This window comes from Polistes dominula, unplaced genomic scaffold (genome assembly GCF_049000335.1).
Source record: "Polistes dominula isolate Pdom_NZ unplaced genomic scaffold, Pdom_raw_medaka contig_37, whole genome shotgun sequence".
Taxonomy (NCBI): domain Eukaryota; kingdom Metazoa; phylum Arthropoda; class Insecta; order Hymenoptera; family Vespidae; genus Polistes; species Polistes dominula.
In genome coordinates, this window is record NW_028301169.1 from 2,286,738 (window position 1) to 2,311,204 (window position 24,467).

The following is a 24,467-nucleotide window of genomic DNA, read 5'->3' on the forward strand; positions in this document are numbered from 1 at the left end:
TTCAAAAAATAGCGTATTTCTTTAATAACATTTTTTTTTTTTTAAATACTTGTGTAATATGAAATTGTATAATAGAAGAAGAAAAAGAGTTAAATTGTTTGATTTATTTGTTATAAATATTATCAACGATATTTCGTACATTTTGTTTGTATTTTATTCTTCTTGTTGTTTTTTTTCTTTTTTAAATATCGATTAATAATTATCGATTATTATTCGAGATTTTTGTCTATCACGGATAAGATTAATTTTGTGTTTATTTTTATTTTATTTTATTCTCTTCTCATTCTTTTTTGTGCATTTTAAAATATATTTATGCGGTATTAATGACGAGTGAAGTAATTAAATGTAATGGCGTTTCGCATGTGCGAATTTAACTTCGGTATGGCGGGAAGATTCATTTTGAATTTTTCGAATAATGGCGGATCGCGCGATCGAAACTTCACTATCGAATTATATATCTTTTTTAATATGTTTTTATTTTGTGTATCTTACGATAAATATCTCGTATCTTAATTTGTTCTTGTAACGATATGATAATAAATTATAAGTTATAGATAGTTTAACGAAAAATTAATTAAATTTCGAAGAATTATTCAAAAGAAATGTAATAATATCATAAGAATTTTGATTAAATGTTTAATCAACAACTTTTTATCAGAAATTGTATCTAATCATTTCTCTTACAAAATTGCACAAATCTTGTTTTCAACGATACATCGTTTACTATTTTTTTTTTGATTATCACAAATATAAATCTTATTAAACTTAAATAAATTGTACGTGATTTTCGACATACTTAATTAACTTCGATGTTAGCTTATTTATATAAATATTTTTTTTGTAATTTAAATTTCTAATTAAACATTTCATTTATATTTAACGTAAAAATTATTCATTAATAAATATCGAATTCCAATATTATTTTATCTCGCAATTAGATTTGCCATAAATTGTTTATTTTTTAAAAGAAAGCAAAAAACTTCAGAGGGTCGCGGGTGGAGATGAAAAAAAGAAAACAAGAAGATTAGTTCGGTCGGGTGAATTTAATAAAAAAAAAGAAAAAAAAACAAGTACATACACCCTCTTAAGATTCCAGCAAAGTGTCGGAGTTCACGTAACTCTTATGTTAGAAGAAAAAAGGGGTGCGAAGCATTGTCGTGCGATGGCGGTGGTGATGGCGGGTGGGATTGTGATGGTGGTCATGCTACGTAATAATCTTTTTCGCGCAGGACTACTACGTGCTACTATCAAGAGAACACGAGGAGGAGAAGAATACGTGAATTTTATTCGTCGTAGTCGTTTTAGTCGTCATCTTCATCTTCATCGTCATCGTTGTCGTTGTCGTTGTCGTTGTCGTAGTCGTAGTCGTGTGTTCGCGTTGAAACTGATGCTTAGAGTAGAGCGTGCGCGTCCTGCGTCAGTGCAGCACCAACATCGGTGGCACCAACAGTAGTAAAATCATCATTGTCTGTTCGTCGTTATCAGCAGTCGTCAGTACGGTTAGATCGTCAAGATGTAAGCCCACCGGTATTTTTTTTTCAAGAAGAAGAAGAAGAGAGAAAGAGAGAAAGAGAGAAAGAAAATCTCGAGTTTGTCATATCGTTGATGATTGCTGGGTCTTCGTTTGAAAAATAAAGAAAGGGTTGCTAGTAGGAAAGAGTGAGAGAGATAGATAGAGAGAAAGAGAGAGTGTGTGTGTGTGTGAGAGAGAGAGAGATAGAAAGATAGAGTGTAAGAGAAAAAGAGAGAAAGAGAGTGGGAGAGAGAGAGTGAGTGTGAGGGTGAGGGTGAAAGGGGGAAAGGAAAGGCGTTGGACTACCGGGGTAGAAAGAAAGGAGGACGCGAGAATGGAGGTACCGAGAAAGGGATCGATCGCTTCCCGATAGCTGGCATGGAGGACACGGCACTAGGGTAAGTTAACCGATCTATCTCCGGAATACATGAACTCGGCCGCACACACACATCGGGGACTGTTATTTCTTTAACCCGACATCATCATCGTCAAACCACGTTTCACTATTTCTCAAACAGTCGTCAGCTATGAGGAAGATATTCAACTTGAACTAAAATAATTCTTATTTGATAATTGTATTTTTGTTTAATTTGACTGTTTTGGTTTTTATGTTTCTTTTTTTTTATATATTTTTTTATCTCTATGAGCTAGGGGTGTAAAGGATTATTAAGTTCATAAAAGGAACTGTTGTTTATGGTGGTATATGATTAAGATGAAAAGTAGGTTTTTTTTTGTCTTCACTGATTTCGAGAGATAAGAGATAAGAGAATGAGAAAGAGAGAGAGAGAGAGAGAGAAAGAGTAAGGGTAATTTTTATGATAAATTTTATTTTATATTTTTTTTTGGTTATAAATAAGCCTTCTTATTTATTACAAGATAAGAAATTTCTTGTATCTAATAAGGTTTGTGTTGTCTAAGATGAAAATAGAGCATGGGGGTTGGGTGGGTGAAAAGGGGAAGTTTATCGAGGAGAAATATGTTTCGCCCACGAGGAAATAATGAGAGGGGTTCTTCTCGTAAAAGAAGAAAAAGAAGAGGAAGAAAGTGTGGTTGGAAATTTGAGGAAGAAGTATCATTGAATTTATGCGATATGGGAAAACTAGGTGATCGTAAGATAAGAGTTTCTAGGTTCTTTAAATAGGGTGAAACCTACATATATATATATATATATATATATATATATGATCGACTGACTAATAACTGACTGACTAACTAACTGACTAAGTTAACTGGTATTCCCTGTATTTAATTGTCTAGGGGTAGTTCTGTGTTCTATACGAGTCACCCTTTTGATTAACTCACACTCAGGTCAGATTTCTCCCCTTTTATCTCTTTCTAAGGTCATTAATTTTCTTCTTTTTTAAATTATTATTATTCTTTTTGAACTAACCAAGTGGTCAAGCTTGGTTATCGATTATTACAAAATAAAAAAAGGAAGCCAATAATAATTTGGTATCGTCAGAATTATTGATTTAAATATTGAAAGAAATGAAAATACATCTGGAAGGATAAACGAATTATTTTATAAATTATTTCTCAAACTATTTGTAGATTTTGAATGAGATTGATGTAAATATGTCTTAGGGTAAATGAAGTTAAGCTCACTTAAAAAAAAAGAGAGAAGGAGAGAGAGAGAGAGAGAGAGATTTAAAATTCGATGATAAAAAAACCGGTGCATGCTGTTGCTCTTCTTCATAATCCGGGGCTCCGTTTAGCGAGCATGGTCGAGTTATGTCATCGGTCTCTCGTGGCATCATCACTACTACTATTACTATTACGTTCGATAGTTACAGAACGTTATTGTATATGTATATATGTATATATATGTGTATGTATGTGTGATATCTACGTTTCTTCTATTCAGTGCATCCTATTCTAACTAACGTGTCCGTCATCGTTTTATTTCCCTGTGCCACCTTTCCCCCCTTTTCCACCCTCACCCGCACCTCTTCTCCTCACCCTTCCATCCCGTGCTTCCGTCAAAATTATTAATTCGCCTTGAAACGATTTCGACCGTATTACCGTACGTCCTTGTGTGTCATTTCTGTGCTACATATATATATATATATGTATATGTATACGTATGTATATATATATATATCTTGTTACAAACTGCTGGGATTAGAGTAGATGGAAGAGGGTCGGCAAAGTTTTCATTTATTTTTCACACCATATTCAAACGCAAATAATCATCAACACCAACGTGTACTGATAAAACAGATCGATCGTTTATTTTTTTTTATGTACCTTTTTTTCTTTCCCCATTGTAATTTATATTTGATTAAATAGAAAGTTGTAAGAAAAAATTTATTAAAATCGTGTATAAGTTTATTGTGAATAATTTTCATTTATTAAATATTATTATAATTTAATTTAATATGATTTTAATATAATTTTAATTTTAATAAAAATGTTAAATAATTTAATTATAATATTATAATATATTATATTGTAATATTATATATATTATATGATTATATATTATTATATATAATAATATATTATATTATAATTATTATAATAATAATTATAATATATTAAAGATATGTGCATCGTTGCTTTTATTTATATATATATGGGTGCTTATAATTAAATATCTAAATAATATATTTAAAGAATTATATTTGAACACTAAATGAAATTTATATAATATTGAATTAACAAACACTATCTAAAGAATTTATTTTTGATAATATCGTGAAAACATTAAATTACATTTATTCAGTTTAAAATAACATGTGTGTTGAATAACTGAATAAACTGATATTTTATATATTAAATATATTTTTTATATTTGACATTTTATAAACATTCTTTTTGAAATTTCGATTTACGTTAAACCATTTTCATAATTATGGGCAAATATATTGAAAATTAGTTTTGTATGATATGTATGAATGCACTCATACACACATGTACCCTTAATATTATACATTTGTTTATAATAGAAAAGACAAACAAATCAGGAAATAGATAAGTATGATTTATTGAGAAATTAGAAAGAAAGAAAGAAAGAAAGAAAGAAACTTCGGTAATGTTAAATCTCGTCTATCAAGTTATACCAGCAAAATCAATTTCTATTTTAGTATCGGTTAACAACGTATCGGTTTGAAAGACGTCGGCTACTGCGTCTGGGTGAGATAGGATCCTTCCTGCATCGCGTAAGCCGATCGTCATCGTGAAGAAATAAACTTTAAAACGATGCTTCAAATTTTCATCACGTACTATAATCCATCTCGATATACAATACTATGATAATAATAATAATAATAATAATAATAAAATAAAAAGAACAAAAAATTACAAATTGTACAAATTTTTCTATTACTTTAAAACATTATCAAAATTATTGCAGAATTTTTCTCTACATTTTTTTTTTTTTTTCATTCAATTTTTTTTAAAGACAAAATACAACGATGAAATGAGATCAAAGTGATGAACATCTTGAGAACAAACTTTTTCTTTCTTTAAAAAATTGAATAAAAAAGATTGAACTTCATTGATTCGTAAATTATTGTTTTTACATAAACGATTTCACATAAAACGATAGATACGAGAGAAAAGTGATAAAAAAAAAGAGAGAGAGAGAGAGAGACATGTTTCTTAATGGTTCTATCGAGCAACACGAGCCCCTTGGTGCACTTCGTAATGCATTCGAGTGCAAATATATCGGGTCAAGGAAAAATAGTTGTCGCTTCTTGGAGGAGGAGGAGCAGGAGGGGTGGAAGGAGGTTAGGGGCATATTTTATTTCAACCGATATTATTATTAAGATCATTTTCGTATTCACGTAGAAACAGAATTCATTTCATTTTATGGATCTTCATCCTACTTTTAAACACGTAACTATATATATATATATATATATATATATATATATATATATATATATATATATATATATATATGTAAGTGCATAATGTAAAGGTACGTTGCAGTATCGATCTGTCGAATATTTTCGTCAAGTGTAAAAGTAGTTTTAGTTTTTAGTAGTCAAAAAAAAAAAAAAAGTCAAAGAAATGTTTCCCCGTTTGACCTTTTATTTTGCAAATCTAAAATGAAAGCTTTGCTCTTCATAATACTTTTTCAAATATTGGCATCATTCCATAAATTCTACTACTACTACTACTACTACTACTACTATTACTAACTATGATCACGATCTCTAACGTGATTTTGACGTTTATTTTTCACCAACTAGTTTCGTTAAACTTTTCGAACTTGTAGGATGGCATTTTTAGAATTATTTTCATTCGGGGTTACAAAATTATACATTTTACACGAATCTACGTATATCGTAAGTTTAAAACATTGGTTAAGATTTTAAATATCCTATTTGAGGAGACATTGATCGCGAAAGTGTGGTTGTGGTGGTGGTGGTGTTGGTATTGTAGGCTTTCTTTTTTGAAACGTGTTGGGAGAATTTAAACGCCGTTGTGTAGCCTTTTGTAACACATCCAACCCGTCTGCGACTTGTTGAATCTCTAAATTTATTTCTCTTTATACTACGAATTCTTTCATATGTACGTATCATATATATATATGAATATAAACGAGCAGGTATGTGCATATCAAACGAATGATTAATGTATCTTTCTTTACATTATTTTTTTTTTTAATTTTTAGTTCAAAAATCATCAATCATTACATTTATTGATAAAAAGTATCGTCATCATTCACGTATATATTATTGAATAATTATTAAAACTTTTTGAACGATACGATAATTACGTGACGTATATAAGTTACAAATACACATATATGTATATGTATAGAAACACACATGAGTACACGTAATCATCTTTACTGAGATTTTCCAGGAATTGACGTTTAAGTAGGATCAAATTATGATTCATTAGGATTGGTCGAATGAGTGAAATACTAATATTACTACTACTATTACAAGATTTTGTGCATAATGAATGAAATAGATGAGAGATGAAATTGATGATACTCTTACATATACATTTAATATTTATTTAATTTATTTTATATTTATTAACAATTTAATATTTATTTATTTAATTATAATTATTTATTATTTTAATTATCATAATATAATATATTAATATATTATAATTAATTATAATAATATTAATTATAATATTTATACATTTCAATTATAATTTAATTGATTTACATATATAAATATTAATTTCATCTGTACATATATCTATTATAAGTATAATAGATAACCATAAGATTTTATTATAAAAATAAGACAAGATAACATAGAATATAGATAATCATAAGTTTTTATTATAAAAATAGGACACAGGAGTATAAAAAATATTTAAATATTTAATATATGTGTTAGGATAATTGTAAATGTTTGCAAAAGGTAGAAGGACGTAGGTTTATTATCGATGGGCCTTTTCGCATTGACGAACGAACCGTTCGTTCATAGAGTTCAAAGAGATTATGTTACACTCGACGGAGACTTTAACTTGCATTCTCCTGTTGTCCGTTGGAGCATTCAATGTGGCTACGATGTGTTATACCTCATTTAACATCGGTAACACAGCTGACACTACTGATTATTAATTTCCTAATAACAATCTTGTATCAAGTTGTTGTGTTGTCATCATCATTATCATCATTGTTAATATATACAAATGTTGAAATTATTTTTAGATTCTTACATTTTTTATTCTGATTTATATTCTTATTCACATTCTCATTCTCTTTTGCATTTTTCTGGTTTCTGTTGAAGTTCAAGGTACACATCACTGCAGTCGAGTGTGATAGAAACGTAACACCTTCTATATTTCACCTTGGCTTTATTGAAATTAATATAATACCATAAGTTATATGATATTACAATTAATTTTCTAAATAGATTTATCTTTTTATCAATGTAAAATATTTTCTTTATTTTTATTTATTTTAAATAGAATTTTTAAATAGATTTTATTATTTCAAACACATATTTATTTTCTTATTTATTTTATATTTATTATTATTTAAATATTTTTACATTATTTTAAATACAATTAGTTTGTTTATAAGATTTAAAGTACAAAATGTTTTCATTCGTTTATTAATAAGGGTTGATTCATTTTTTTTCGATGTCATTTATCTTAATATTATTTTTATTCTAATCAAAATCGATTATAGTTAAAATAATGATACACACATATACACACATATATGTTTATTTATTAATTTATGTTTTTGTTACTATCATCTCATTGTCAGTTCTTTTTTCTTACCCCACTTTTAATAGGGGTCCTCCTAACGAGGGAAAAATAAACTTCTTCACTTTCTTCTTACCGTGTACGTAAATCAACGATCATAGTTCGTTTTTATTGTTGTTAGTTTAATATTTGTTGTTGTTAGATTTATATTTCGTTGTGTCGAAATATTATTAACATTTGGCAACGTAGTAGATAGAGTAGAGTTGATTTTAAAGCATGAAAAATTGACAGATTTTAAATGTCAAATCATTTAGTCTAGTATTAGTCTCCAATTTTTGTTATTCACACTCACAATCATCCCAATCATCCCAATTAAAAATCATTGAAGGACGATTTATTGGTAAATTAATTAATTTGTTGTACTTTTTTATTTATTTTATTTTAATCTTGATATATTTTTTTTTTTTTTAATTTGCTTGTCTTTAAAAATTTAATCTAATTTATAATTCAATTTGAAATCTCTTCGTTAGTAAAATGGTCACGTTTTAATCATAAAAATATTAAAATATTTAAAACAATCTTTCCAACTGTAACGTATATAATTTATACAGGAAGTAACTACTGACAATATTATTACTATTATTATTATTATTAGAAAATGAAATTGCATTTCTTAGATTATTACAGACATTTTCTTTTTCACATTTCTTCGGTATATTTTTAAACGCTGACTCGCGCTTCACTCGGCACCAATCACCGTCCCTAGTGTGATTTTTAAAGCTGATCACATTGAGTAGTATGATGATCGAGATCGTATCGATAATCTAATCGTTCGGGTTCTTGGATATTTTTTTCTTTTTTTTACCTTTTCATTAAAAATAAATTACCAAGAAAAAGAGAATGAGAAAGAATGGCACGACCATTTTGTTTTTACGCAATTTCCAAGAACAATTTTTAATAAAATTTTATTATTATCATTATTATTATTATAATTGTTTAATTTTTTTTTATGCCTAATTTGATCCACACAAATTAGAAATAATGTAGAATATATATATATAGTTATAAATATAATGAATTATTTTTAATTATTAAATAACCTAACTTTGTATTTTTTATTAAAACAATTTGGAGAAAAAGAAGGAAAATATCAAAAATTGGGTTTTTATTCGAAACACGTGGTTTTTAATAAAATATATTATATATAATTATAAATAAAATGAATTATTTTTAATTATTAAATAACCTAACTTTGTATTTTTTATTAAAACAATTTGGAAAAAAAGAAACAAAATATCAAAAATTGAGTTTTTACTCGAAACACGTGGTTTTTAATAAAATATATTATATATAATTATAAATAAAATTAATTATTCAGTTAAATAACCTAACTTTTTATTTTTTATATCAAAACAATTTGGAAAAAAGAAAAAAACAAAATATCAAAAATTGGGTTTTAATTTTCTACACACGTGATTTTTTATCTTTATTTTACGTATTAGTATTTTAAATTTCTAATTTTGTTCTCGATAATATCTCAATTTCAAACTTTACTCATTCTCTTTGGAGAAAATATATCCAGAGATAATGTTAAATATCGATTTATTCAATGTGATAGGAGCTTTTCAATTCATAAAATTCATATACATAACCAGGCCGTTAACGTAGAGAAAAAAATGAAAGAACAAAGCAAAAAAGAAAAAAAAATGGAAGAAGAAACAAAAGAGTGACTACGTTAATTTATGCTAATTATTAAACTGATGATATAATAGTTTCTTTTTTTTTTTGTCTCAACGTTGAAATATATGTTAATATAATTTTAACGAACTATCTAATTGTTCTATTTTAACAAATATATGTCTCATTTTTCTTTATTTATTATTCTTTTTCTACTTCATTTTTGTTTTCTTTCATCATAGTGTTCTATATTATTTATATTTATTATTTATTATAGTCACCTAAAGTTAACAAATTCGATCATACGAATATGAATTTTTAAAAAGTTTTCCTCTTTCATCATTTTTTACTTCTTCTTTTTTTTATCCTTTCAACGAATGGATTTTGGTTATAGATGTTAGCTTTTGAGGTTATGTTAGTAATCCTTAACGCTATATTTGCTTTTTAAGGGAGAACGTACATTGAAGTGTCGTTCTAGGACGACCAGTTGAAATTTCACTTTGAATATTCAAAGTTATTTCATCGTAGAAAGTTTTATTAATTATTTTGCAGAGATTGAAAAAAAGGAAAACTTTATTATTGATATTGGAATAATTTTAAAAAGAGAGAGAGAACGATTAATTTGTTGTTATTATTATTTAGGGTAAAATTTTTTTTAAAATTCGATCACTCGGTTTTATTGGTTTTTGAAAAAAAGAAAAAGAAAAAGAAAAAAAAGAAAAAACCACATTCAATTAGTTTATTGAATATCGTTCGATAAATCTTTATTTTCAGTTTTATTGGATTTTTTTTTTTTTTTTTTTTTAATAAAATTTATAAGAAAATATATGATATTATAAATTGGTAGAAATATTTTATAAATTTTATACGAATATTAAATGTACCTATATAATAATTAAAAAATAATGATAAATCATTAAAATTAAATTAAATAAACTTGATTATAAATTATTGAAATTGTATTATTCGTATATTAAATTTTTATTATTATTGAATGTAATTTAACGTAAGATTTTTTTTTATATCAAATCGAATCTCTCGACACGATATAAAAAATTGTAATTAATTTTATTGTTCATTGTAATTAAAATTGTAATATAATTGCGATATTATAAAAAATTGTAATTTATTAATATAACAATTTAAAAAATACTAAATTATTAAATATTAACTATTATTAAATGAAATTAAATCGATAAGTTTGCTGACGTGAATGTTATTACACATTTAAGTTTTATAATCGATTATTATTTATTTATTATTATAAAATATATAATCTTAAATTATTATAAGCTTATTTATTTTTGCAACTAATTATAATTTCCATTATCCACGAATATGTTATAATTTAATTTAAATTTAAAATTAAGTAAAATACACCACACACAACTAGGGTTTCATAAAATAAAAAGAATAAAATGAATAAAATAAAATGAAAGAATGAAAAAATGAATAATACGAATTTAAACAAAAATTCTAGTATAATTTATTAATTAATTAAATGAATATTGGTGAAAGAAAGAAGTGGGCTTATCAATTTGTATTATTCACGAATTTATTTAATTAATTTAAATCTAAAAATTATAAATAATGCAACTGAGGATTATTAAAATAAAACGAATAAAATGAATAAAATAAGATAAAAAAATGAATCACCTAATATAAATTTAAACGAAAATTTTAACACAATTTATTAATTAACTATTAAATAAATATTGGCGTGAGGAAAGGAGTGAGTTTAGGAAACTCAAACAAAAATTCTAGTACAGTTTATTAATTAACTATTAAATGAGTATTGGTGAGAGGAAAGGGTGAGTTTAACAAAGAAGTAGTTGATCATACGTGGGATGGGGGTGGATGAGAGGAGAGGGGGTTGAAATTAGCTCATAAAAGAGAAAAGAGGCTTTGGGTTCGTTAAAGTGATAGATCCTTTTCCATGATAGATCGTTTGTTCTTTCGGTGAGAAAGGCGTTAGCTCGATGAAACATTTTCCCAAGGATGCAGTCATGCTCGACGACCTATTTATCTGACAGACACGGTTTACCTGGTTGCTGGTAGTTGTGGTGGTGGTTCATGGTACTAACCACCGTTAGCGCAACAACAATGCTTTTTTACTTGGTTGTGACCTTTTTTTTTTCTTTTTGCTTTATTGCGTGTAATATTGTATGAACAAACGAACTTACGTTTGTGTGCATGTTGTATGTGTATGTGTGACTGTTTGTACGTTTGTGTATGAAGTATAGCTCCTTCGTTTTCTTTTAATGAAATTAAAAAAGCAAGAAATAAAGAATCGGGTAGCTGTCCTTTACCATGAACAACATGTCTTCTATCCGGGTACTGTTGTTTCAAGAACAATGACACCTAGTGAAAAGAATAAGACTAGAAATAATAAAAAAAAAAAAAAAAAAAATAGAAAAGGAAACGTAAAATAATGAAAAACAGAACGTTCTTATTATTATTATTATTATTATTATTATTATTTTCTTTCTATTTTTTTTTTAGAATAAAAGAATTTTTTGTTTGTTTGAGAATAAAAGAATCTTAGCGTGAAATAGTTCTTTTACTTCTCTTTATTATTATTATTATTATTATTATTTTTTAATATTTACAATACTTTTGACTTATACTTAACTTATCAAAGTTAAGATTTTTTAAGATTAGCAAAAAATTTGTTCGATGAGTTAACCTTACTTGTATTTTTCGTTTAGTTTTTATTCATTTGATTTAATTGATTCTTTTGATCAATTGAAATGTTTGACGATATGTGTGTTTTTTTTTATTCATATAAAAAAAAGGAAAAAAAATTAGTATTAAAAGTAAATAATTTTTTTATCATTCGATGATAAAAAAAAATTTGTTTCAGGATACCTTTGACATCTATAGAAAAAAAAAAACAATTGTTAATTTTATTATTAATTGATATCATTCAACACGTTAGGAATTTACGACAAATTATTCAATGTTAAAATTATATTAAACAAACTTTTAATTTAATTATCAATTGATCGGTTTAACTGAATAATTAATTAATTGACATCATATAGGTTATAAAACGATTAAAACATTATCACGTACGGTAGTAGCATTTGTTCTAATATCATTTGAATTTGGGTCAATACGAATTATGATAAAATATTTATAAGTAGGTGAGTTGGTGGTTGGAAGGGTGTAGGGTTTAATAAAAAAAAATTGAATTAAATACCGTTTATAACACATTAATTGAATCCTCGAGTTCGTGATGATTGAATATATATATATATATATATATGTTGAAAGGATAAACCCGACAAGTAGCATTGAATTTCAACGTAGATTTGCGTTGATTTTAAACGCGTAATTTAGGTTACAGGATATCTCAATGTCTGTTATGTCAAATGCATTGCACTGAACAGATCTATCAAGGATATTATTCAGTCTCTTCACGTATCTACATATATATATGTATTTATATATGTATATATATGCAAGTAATACGTGATAACGTTTTATTATTACTAAAGATGCAAAGATGTGAGTGTAGATGCATGCGATTCTATTATTGATTAAGTTAACGTGATAATTATTGAACGTATGGAAAATCCATGTGTTTCAAACAATTCTATGAAGTTTTTAATATAAAATGAATTTAATTTATTTCGTTAAAATTATAATTATTTTATAAAGTAATCTAAATTTTTGTTGTTGTGTTTTTCGCTAGATTTTCGTATGGAATATTCATGGGAATTTAAAAATATATATATTCATATTTAATTTTTAAAATGTATTAAATTTTAAATTGTAAATTAGATAGAAGATATATTATAGTTCTATTTATTATTAATATAAAATAAATAATATTTAAATATAATATAAAATACAGTATTAAATAAATATAATATATAAATAATAATAATAATAAATATAATATAAAATAAACATAAATAATATTTAAATTTTAATATATAATAATATAAAATTGATATATATATATATATAAAATAGAATGTGTAATATATATTTGAAATATATTTATTTTATTATTGAATATTTTCTTAATAATAATTCTTACGAATTTTTCAGATGATGAAATAATTTTTAAAACTCATGAAATAATAATTGAATGAAATTATAAACGAAGAATGAAATATATAAATATATATATATGTCTATGATTTTATCTGAATGTTTGAAATATCAAAGTGAGAAATGACATAGTTTAAAATTCATCCGACTATCTTATCATCGTTCTCCTAACAGCTTTTTTTCTCTTGAATTTTTTTTTTTTGGTTCAAAGTATCTTCATTCGCTCCTTCATTTAATTCCCGTCTTATTAAATGCATTTACGTGCTCCTTTTACACTCCTACATTTGCATTAATTATACCTCGCTATAATGGTTACTCATAATAATAATAATAATAATAATACGGTTCCTTTAAGTTACTTTTTAAGATCAATCATGCGACACACTCGTAAGGATTTAACATTTTTCTAGTTGTTGTTCTGATTAGATATATTTATTATATATGTATTTAGATAACATTTTTTATTTACATTTTATTTAAATTGAAACGAAACAATAGTTTATTGATCTAGTATTCGATATTTTGTTTTCATAGTTGCTTGAAACAATTTCATTGAGGAAAAAAAAAGAATGAATGAACTTTTGGAAAATCAATTAAAATGGACGTTGTAAATGAAAAAAAAAAAATTAACCTCGTTTGACCCTTTCAGATATTAAAATAACGTCGAAACGAGAAAATTGAATTATACTATTATGATGCTGTGACGATGAAATTTCTGACTTTTAAACCACGTACACGATAACTTGGAAATAAATTAGAACCCATGGTATCTGTGTATCTGTGTGTGTGTGTGTGTGTGTGTGATTTATGTAGAGATCCTAGAAAGAACAGAATATAAAAAAAAAAAATAAAAAGAAAAAAACTAATAATTTCATTTATGCTACAAAAGTTTATAACAAGCTTTGAGATTTAATTTAAAAAAATTGAAAAAATAGATAATAAAGCCACGTTTCAAAAAATTTCTATGGTAGTTAGTTGGTATTAAAGTTATAACCAATACGTAAATTACATTTTTTACAAGTGCTAATAGTTATTAGCATATAGAGCACGAAAGTAGTATTATAGTAACTCATAATGTATAGTTAACATTACTATAATGCAATAATATATATATATATATGTTAAATTATTTTTCATAATATCTGCTTCAATATTTAACATTGTAATACGTTTCCTCTATTGATTGTAATTAACACGAGTAAATAGTAGTTAATTGATATGTACACGTATTTATACGTCGATCAAAAATCAAAGACAAACTAATACATATGTTAGAATCGTTAAAATGATTCGATCACTTTTATTTTAACCCTTTGAATATCACCGGCAACACAATCATTTTTTTTTCTATTAATGTTCAATATTTATGATTAAACAAAAAGAAAAAAAAAGAAAAAAAAATTTCAAATTTAAAACAAAATTTTACAAGCGCATATATGCGCCCACAGAACTCAAAGGGTTAAAAAACTAACAGAAACACATTTGGATTTTTTTGAAAGTAGAACAAGTAGACATAGTTAAAGTTTTCTAATATAATTTACACATATTTCCGTCCTTAGTCAATGCGAATTGCTTTCGTTGGACGCATATATGCGCTGAAAGATTTGAAAGAATTAAAAAAGAAACGAAAACACACTTGAATTCTTTTTAAAGTAGACCTAGTAGACACAGTTAAAGTTTTCGAATAGAATTGACACATATATGCGTACTTAATCAATACAAATTGCTTTCAATGGGCGCATATATGCGCTCAGCGAACTCAAAGAGTTAAAAAAAGACCAGAAAAACACTTGGATTCTTTTTTAAGTAGATCTAGTAGACATATAGTTAAAGTTTTAGACTAGAAATTGTAATAGTGTTATTCGTTTTGTTAATTCATCGACTTTGCAGTATCTCCGAGGTCCGAGGTATCGAATATGGCATCAGGATTGCCGAGCGCTCGTCAGAGGAAGCTTGGACCAGCACCAATAGCATCCTTCGAAGACCTGTCGGACGAGGTGGAAAACGTGAGTCCCCCATGAGTCCTCCCTGAGTCCTACTTCTTATCGACTACTCCGAGAACCCGCTCGGCACACAATAATCGAGCGTGTGTGTGTGTGTGTTCCCCTTCTCCGAGTGTCGCACGCACATCTTCCTCTTAAACTTTGGAAAAAAACGGGGGCTTCTGAAACCCCGAAGTTCAACACCTACAATTCAAAGACTGTGATCCAACGACAAACCAGTCTACGAATTTGAATGCAGGGGGAACCGACAACACGAATGCCAGGCATCATCGAGGTCGCCACCCCGGCAACGCCTGGTAGTTCGCTAAAGACACCCAGTACACCAAGAATTGATATCAGCCGGGCAAGCAGTTCCTCACACCATGAGGATAGCAATTCTAGGGAATCATCACCCGAGAGAGAACTTCTCGCAGGTATATTTTATTCAAATTCAATGTCACAATGTTTGTCCACTAATAACTTTGAAACTACTCAACCAATCTTAATGAATTTTTATTTTATTTTATAGAATTTGTTTCAACTTAGAATATATAGGGTAGTTTTTATCGTGATTATTTTTATTTTTTATTGCAAATTTGTGAATTTATTAGTAGAGGTTATCTAGATTTCTAGGTTCTGTAAGTTTTCAATAGATGACTCTGTATTAGAATTCAATTATTTCAATTTATTCAAATCACACGTTTTTTTTTTTACAGATTTGATTGCATTAAACAGTTTAGAATTAAATTAAATGGAATATAGGAAAAATAAAATAATGAAAATAAAATTTGATTTCAGGTGGAGATCCTCCTCCAGGGTGTAAGCTGACCTTAGGTTACAAGGAAGATGCGCAGGATTTAAGATCGTCAACTGAGGAATTAGATTTGCAGGATCCAATACACGAGCAAGATCTTAGGAGGGAATCGAAGAAGGCAAGAAAACGAAGAGAAGATGGATCACAATCGGATTATAGTGGTGGAACGAGGCATACCCAAGACAGAGAACGGAAGGATAGTAATTGTTCAGAAATCATTCTACTTAACATCAGCGGTAGAACCTCCAGATTGTCTTCTGTTGGAAGTCAGGGTTCTGGTGTTTCCGGAAAACTCTCGGTGGTTTCGGGTACTTCATCGAGGTATTTGAATTCGTTAATATATTATCTATTTTTATTTTATTATTAATAATATTTATATCCTCTAATCTTTTTATTTATTTATTAAAACAAATAATACAACGTTGCTCGTACTAGGAATCGATTGAAAATACAAAAAGACTTTTCTTTCCTTTTTTTTTTCTTTTTGTTTTTTTTTCTTTTTCCATTTATCGTTAAAGGTCACCGAGTCCGCACAAATGTCTATTGGAGACGTCCTTTTGTGGTAGCAAGCCGACTTTAGCTGATAACTTGATTGAACCATCGAAACCAGAAACCGAAGACTTAGAAAAGATTTTGTTGAAACGCGAAGCCGACACCACTAAAGCGTTAATTCCAGAAAGTATTAAAGTATCAATGGTCGGTGGTAATTTGAAGCCAGATCCTTTAGATAAGCCAAGAAGACGCGGTAGGGAAGAAAGGAAAGAGATATTTAAGAGAGAAGTGGAGATTACTAAGAAATTCTTAGAAAAGGTTAACATTGAGGTACGATTAATGTTTTAATTATTATTACTTAGTATCAATTATTAAGTATTTTCTTTTGTTGTTGTTGGGAACCCTATTGTGTCATTTCTTTAGGTACCAATTATTCGTAAATCATCTGAATCAACGCAACAACAACAACAATTACAACAACAACAACAACAACAACAGCAACAACCAGTTAAAAGTCAGCCACAAGAAGTTCAAAAACCCGCAACCTTAGATTTTAACGACAAACGAAAAAAAGCACAGAATTTCAAAGAGATCGTCCAAACAACACCAACGGCTAGTAGCTTAACTGGTAGTCCTAAATTACCGAGACATCAAAAGGTTCGAGATCTCGAGGGATCCCGTACACCTAGTCCATCTTCCGTATCGAGAAAAAGCAGTTTTGCCTCTTTATTCAAGGTAAAGTGATATGTTTCAAAAAGCTTTCATAAAACAAACAAACAAAACAAAACAAAAAAAAACAAAAAAAACGACATAAAAAAAATTCAAAAAAAAAAATACTTACAATATGAACACAGACACACGCACGCACGCATCATACACGTATAGAGAGAAAGACACGTTGGTTGGTTGTTGTGTTAACGCTTGTAGAATACAAATTGCGCTTTATCACAATCGAGCTATTGTAGTCTTCTTCTTCTTCTTCTTCTTCTTCTTCTTCTACTTAATGCACCCCGGTAAGCGAAACGCTTTTTAATAAAGGGAGTGATCCTAAAGGAAAGTATGCTCTGTTCCTCAAGACCAGAACTGATGGCAGCGTACTGAGCCCAGAATCACCGTCGCCGAGTACTAAACCACGTAGGAGTTTAACATCCAAGATAAAGGACACCACGGAGAGTCTAAGGAGCAGATCAAAATCGAGAGAAAGGGTTGCCGTTGATAAAAGTGGTGGTTCTTCTACATTGAAGAAGGATTCCAAGAACAAGGGTGTCTTCTCGTCTACATTGAGTTTGTTCAAGAAACGTGAAAGGAAAAAGAGTTATGATGAAGCTATTGCATCTTCGTCATCCGGTGCTGCAATTGAGTATGATGTTGGTTATAGTGTTGGTAGTAGTAACGTTGTTGATCAACCACAACAACAACAACAACAACAACAGTCGTTGGAAAGTATTGGTCCGGTCGAGTTTACTTTCAACACGGAAAAAGAAAGACGCAAGGATGATTCGATTTTCATCAGTCTTCATGCTGACGATAGAAATTATGAGGAAGCATTACCATCCGAAAGTGTTTCGATACCGTTAGAAACACCAACCAAATTGTTAGATGAATACGAATCAGAACCACGTACGACTAATACGGGTGGTATCATGATGACCGAAGTTTCCATTGAACATCATCGTCCTCCTGTTATTGAAATGAGAACCGAAGCTAGAATTGAAATGACACCGTCTAAAAGATCATCGTTGGATAATCAAACGATACCACGTAGCCCATCGAGAGATTCACAAACTTCATTGATGAGTGGCCCATCGAAAGATTCGAAAATAATCAATGTCAAAGATAATTTAGATAATACGTTAATTAAATCATCTACTATCATCAAAACCACCACTTCAACGTCACCAACTTCGGCTAACGAAATTAGGCCAATGTCCGGATCTAATCAAAGATTGTCCGGTAGTTCTTCCAAAGATTCGATTTCGAAGAGAACTGTTGCTTCCGAGGTTGTTACGAAGATCAAAAGAAAAAGTAAAGACGAACAGGTCATTTCATCTGCCGATAAAATAGACGATTTTACATCCCATAAAAAGAAGATGTCGGATATCAGTGATGTTACAAAAACTGTCGTCGAGTCTAAAAAGGAATTTTTGGAGGACAGTTTATCTGTTAAAATGGCGGAAGTTAATTTAGTGAAGACTTCTAGCGTAATATCGGATCTCGATCATAACAGTTCAGAATCTGAAAGGGATTCCGAGATAGAATTTATTCGTAATAAGACTGAGAAAATTAGCGAGGAATTACCGGATGAACGTAAGGGTCTGTTCAACGAGGAAAGCTTCGAAGAAGATCTTCCTTACATTCCAACGACCTTGCCATTGGAGAAAAGCGTAGCTGTACCGATTTTACCTGTTAAACAACGACTGCAAGAAGTTAGGTAAGAAATATCTGACATATTAAGATGGGATTTTTGTTGATAACAAATAATTGAATGATAATTTTTGTATTTTAGAACGATACCAATCGAGAGGCCACGTTCAACGACACCGATTAATCCAACGTTATTGGACGAGTTCGTGATGCAAACATCACTAGATGAAAGACGTGTTGAAAGAATGAAAATATCCTTACCACGTGAGGACAGTTTTAAACTGAAGAGTCCGAAAAGGCACGCAGCTAATACGTTCAGTGAGTTCGCTGGTAAAGTTACGGACGGTGGTCGTAACAGGACAGCCGGTAAATCACCTAGTCCACCACCATTACCACCAAGAGCACCTAGCAGACCAACCAATTGGATTAATTTCGAGGAGATACCTGAGAAAAGAAAGGCACCGAAAATAATTCAAACGATTCCGCGTACCGAGGATGAGGTTAATAAAACAACCGGTTATAGTTACGTACAACCAGAAGAATGTAGATGTGAGTGTCATGAGGAATCCAGAAGAGCATCGATCAACAGGGAAACAACAACGACGATGACAACAACTTCAACAACTGGAACAACGGCAACCAACGTTACGAGAACTTCGTCATCTTGTAGCAGCAGCAATGGGGAACGTACCTGCAACGGTGAAAATTGTGTCTTACCGACAACTAACAGTTCTGTCGATCGTGCCAGCATCGTCAGGTAAACTCACCTGGGTACGATCATGTATCGAATTAATTATACAATCTCATTTAATTATCTCGATAGGCGCTAGTGTTGAGTAGAAGTCTGTTTCTATATTTTCAGTGACAGCTCGTTGGAATGCAGTTTGAGCATCGAGGACAACCAAATTATTATGGGACATGCTGTAGTTAATCAACAGACTCACGTCAATTCGGGAAAACCATTTATCATGGATTTGGATGTTAGATCTAATAGATCGAGTATCGTTTCTCAGGAAGATAACGATGACAATTCGTATCAATGAAATGGGCTGACGTTCGTCTTTGAAACGATTAAAACAAAAAGACGGAAACAACAGCAACAACAATTAATTATCTACGTGTTTACGTTTAGAACGCGATTAATCATTTTTTTCTTCGACAAAAATTCGCATTTTAAAATCGTGCTGCAAACAGATGATCATTCTAATTATCGATGATATTTAGACGAAGGTGTTTCTCGTATCATCCAATCGAAATCTCTCATTTCAAAAATTGGTCCATTTCCGAACAAGGAATTTTCAGATTGGGGATTGGAGTGGGGGTAAGGTTAACCTAAATTCGACAGAATCTTCCTAATTTTTTGATATTCTTTGATTGAAATTAATATTAGATGATCGTTTACTTTAAAATAATGAATATGGTTGTTACGAGATTCACCTTTGTTACGTAAAAGAAAAAAAGAAAGAAACAAAAAAAAATCAAGAAAACTGTGTTGCACAATGACGCACTTTTAGATATCACCCGTTGCGAATTTAAAATGAGCGATGCATCGCTGCCAGCTAAAATAATAATAATAATAATAATAATAATAATAATAATAATAATAATAATAATAATAATAATAATAATAATATAGAAAAAACGATTTTATCTGTATTCTAAATAAAAAAATTCGAAATGCGAGTTGGATTTAAACGAACGGAACGGAACGGAATGGAATTGAACGAAACGAAACGCTCTCATTGGTAAAAGTTTAAAACTAATTTTTATCGTTGATAAGATGAAATGAATGATCTTTCTCTCTCTCTCTCTTTTACACACACACACACACTCTCACTTTCACTCTCTCTCTTTCTCTTTCTCATATCTCATCAGGTTATATGTGCGTGTGCGTGTGTATTCGTGTGTGTGTGTGTGTGTGTGTGTGTGTCATGTACGAGCTTCCATATATTAGGGTGTACCAAAAGTTCACGCGCGTATATGTTTTTTGTTTATTATTATTATTAATATTTTTAAAAATAAATTTTACATAATAAAAAAAATAACAAACAATCTATTATACAGTTTCAAAGTAAAGTTTCGAAAGGATAAACACACATACGAACTTTTGATTTATCCTAATATTTATAAAAGCTCGTTTGCAAAATTTATTCGCGATTATGTATCGTGTTTGTTTAAGAATAGTGGGGGATGGGGACGGGGAGGGGGGGACAACGTACACATGTGTATATTTAAATACGTATAACGTATACATATATTGTATATATATATATATATATATATATATATATATATATACACATACGTTCGAATATTGTTAAAGTTCGTAAATCCTCTCTAGCGTGTTCAAAAAATACACATGAAAATGATTATGAAGTAAAAAAGGAAAGCAAACAAACCAAAAAAAAACAAAACAAAATAATATGATATCTTTCTCTCTATCTCTCTCTATCTCTCTCTTTCCATCTTTCTATCTTTATCTTTATCTATTTATCTAATCTAGTTTTCTCAAATTTGAATATCTTTGTTTTCTTTAACGAGCCTTTCATTAACCGGTATGCAGAAATCGTGCAACGATTTGTTTGTTTCTTCGATTTTTCAACATTCATTTCAAAAATACTCGTAGATCGATTAAGAAAAAAAAATCAAATGAAAAAGGTAAAATATAGGACAACAACAATAAAAGTTAAAGAAAAGGTACCCTTAATAAAATTAAAACTCGAACGGGGTGGATTGGTGGATTGGTTTTTGTTTATGAAATCATTTTTCTGCATTTATACTCGAAATAGTTTTTTTTCTTTTTACTGATTTACAATAAGTGTTCAAGAAATAATGATCGTTGGCAATACGAGATTAGAAAAAATTAAAATGGAGCCTCGTCGTTACGAAACCTTCCTCCTTTCGAAGAAATTATTTTATCGACTGTTGTATACACTAAACGTAAAGAGGGTAGGTTTCGTAACGATCGTAAATAAAAATATTTAGGCTCTTCAAAATATAAAACGTACGTATTACTTGTGTGTATATTTGCGTGTGTTGCGTGTGTGTGTGTGTGTGTGTGATCATATAACATGCAAACCTTTGCACCCCTTTGTGCAAAAATCGTTCGTTTTATTTCGTTTGATCGCAAAACACAAATGACGTATTGTAGAATTTTTCATTTTATTTTTATTATTTTTTTTTTAATTTTTTTGTTTCATTTTTCTGTATTGTTAATTTTTTTTTCAATAAGATATTTACATATTGTAACTGAATAATCCATGAAAATGCTTAACTCTTCCCCAATTGAAGAGTTTAGTTAATTAGTTTGATGATTAGGAAAAATTAATAATATTAATATTAATATTAATAATAATAATAATAATAGGAAAATGGCGAAATCGCATATCGCAAAATTGCAAATGGAATTACGTATTTATCTACCTCCTAAGTATCGTATCGAATGGCAATCGAAGAAGAAGAAGAAGAGGAAGAAGAAAAAATCGTCAGAAAATTTTCTTCAACTTCGATGTCCGTGATGCTGCCTGCAGAAATACAACAACAAAAAAATGAACAAAACGAGAGGAAAAAAATATAAAAAAAAAAAAAGAATAAAGTAAAAGATATTAAAAAAAGAAAAAAAATAAATAAATTAAATTCCAAGGACAATTTTAGAAGCAAGAAAAAAATTAGCGACCAATTGAATTAAACGAGTTGTTACGTTTAAATTTATGAATAAACGTATTTGTCTGAATTGGTTTCTTTTCAAATCAATTATAATAATAATAATAATAATAATAATAATAATAATAATTGAAAAAATTGAAAAAAAATTTTTTAATTCTAAAGAAAATTCTCTCCTTTCTGTTTTTTTTTTTTTTGGTATTTTTTGTTTTCATATAAAACTTTGAATATAAAAAGAAAAAAAATTTAATTGAAAGAGACCAACTCAGAAAATGTCAGAAATTAGAGTGCTACGTTTTGTGCATGCTCGCATAAATAAATATATTATTATTATTATTAGTTTACGAGGTATGCGATGATTCGAAGTAAGTTTTGTAGATTCTTTTCTTTTTCTTGTTTTATTTTTTCTTGACGAAATTAGATGACGTTATCATAATTCCTATTATCGTTTTACGTCAATGGAAGTACTGAGAACACGTGTCACGTAAGCTCGTGACACTTCTCATTGTGTTCAATAAAGAAATACTGACTCGTGTTTTACGAACGTATATAAAAATATAGAACACACAATAACAACAACAGCAACAACAACAAAAGAGATCAATGAAAAAAAAAAAAGAATTAAATAACAAAATTATTATCATTCGATGTAATACCGAGAACGAGTAATTGTTGAGCAAAAAAAAAACAAATAACAAAACAGAAAAAACAATATTTAATTTAATTAATTTTTATAGAACGTTACTTGTATAAATTAGTTGTTTTTTATTTATTATTTAAAATTCATAATCATGTTCGTACGATTTTCGTATTTTAATAATTAATATAATAATTATTAATAATATTTAAAATAATAATTAAAGAATTAAGATATAATAAAACTGAAAATTATAAGATGAAATGAAAAAGCAATAGTAATTTAAATAATTGTTTTATCTATAATAAATATTGTTTTTTATTTATAAATACGTATTTTAAAAAAAAAAATAATAAATATATAATCTATTATATATTTATTTAAATAATTTAATAAATATGTCAAAATTACTCGTTCTTTCTACATAAAAAGATTTTCTTCCAATTGCCATAACTGCGTACCGGAATTGAAACGAATTCTCGCAGAGTCGTTATTTCTAATTAAGCTTTTCTTCCTTTATTCATCGTCACTAAGAGCATAATACTCAAGGTGACGATGAAAATGATTCATGAAAAATTCAAATCATACTACAATTACGAACGTATATACATACGTACCTATACATAACATTACATAACAATACATACATGCATACATATTAGACGATCGTTGTAAATGTTCTTTTTCTCTTTTCAAATCTGTACATTACGAAGAAGACTAACGAAAGAAAAGAAGAAAACACAAAAAAAAAGAACGAAAAAAATTATATATATATAAATAAATAAATAAATAAATAAATAAATAAATAAACTAATTAATTAATAAAGAAAGAAAGAAAGAGAAGAAAATGAGAATGGAGAAAAGGGAAGTAGTTAATAAAAAAAAAAAGCAAAAATGCAAAAATATAAATATAAAAAAAAACCGATCCTTTATTGAAAAAAAAAAAATGTCATCTCTCTTAAGGGCCCTGTTATCAAAGGGCATCCTCATCGATTCTTTACTACAGTAATTTAATGTATATGTTACCGTTAAAATGTATAATTCGATTAATACACGAATACACGCGTACATAATTAAAATATTAAATAAATTTAAAAAAATAAAAAATAAATTTAAATTTAAACAAAA

General features: G+C 28.4%; 1 protein-coding gene across 5 annotated transcripts; it reads left to right on the forward strand.

The window, feature by feature from the left end:
• Nucleotides 1–1,223: 1,223 nt before the first annotated feature.
• Nucleotides 1,224–24,467, forward strand: LOC107069437 (uncharacterized). Of its 5 annotated transcripts, none has more exons than XM_015326755.2 (10): nt 1,224–1,911; nt 7,738–7,787; nt 15,278–15,393; nt 15,629–15,803; nt 16,168–16,504; nt 16,702–17,005; nt 17,174–17,410; nt 17,752–19,106; nt 19,182–19,796; nt 19,902–24,467. In XM_015326755.2, exons 1-10 carry the CDS (start codon nt 1,892–1,894, stop codon nt 20,080–20,082), a joined length of 3,390 nt encoding a protein of 1,129 aa, XP_015182241.2. In that variant the 5' UTR covers nt 1,224–1,891; the 3' UTR covers nt 20,083–24,467. The 5 variants fall into 5 exon arrangements, with proteins under 5 accessions (XP_015182241.2, XP_015182240.2, XP_015182244.2 ...); XM_015326754.2 differs by having other exon boundaries at nt 1,225–1,911; nt 17,099–17,410; XM_015326758.2 differs by having other exon boundaries at nt 1,226–1,911; nt 17,099–17,410; nt 19,182–19,810; nt 19,902–20,044.

Coding starts and splice junctions, on each gene's coding strand:
- LOC107069437 (XM_015326754.2), top strand. CDS start 1,892: ATGGAGGACACGGCACTAGG. Junction 1,912..7,737: donor ATGGAGGACACGGCACTAGG/GTAAGTTAACCG, acceptor CACTTTTAATAG/GGGTCCTCCTAACGAGGGAA. Junction 17,411..17,751: donor GTTTTGCCTCTTTATTCAAG/GTAAAGTGATAT, acceptor CTGTTCCTCAAG/ACCAGAACTGATGGCAGCGT.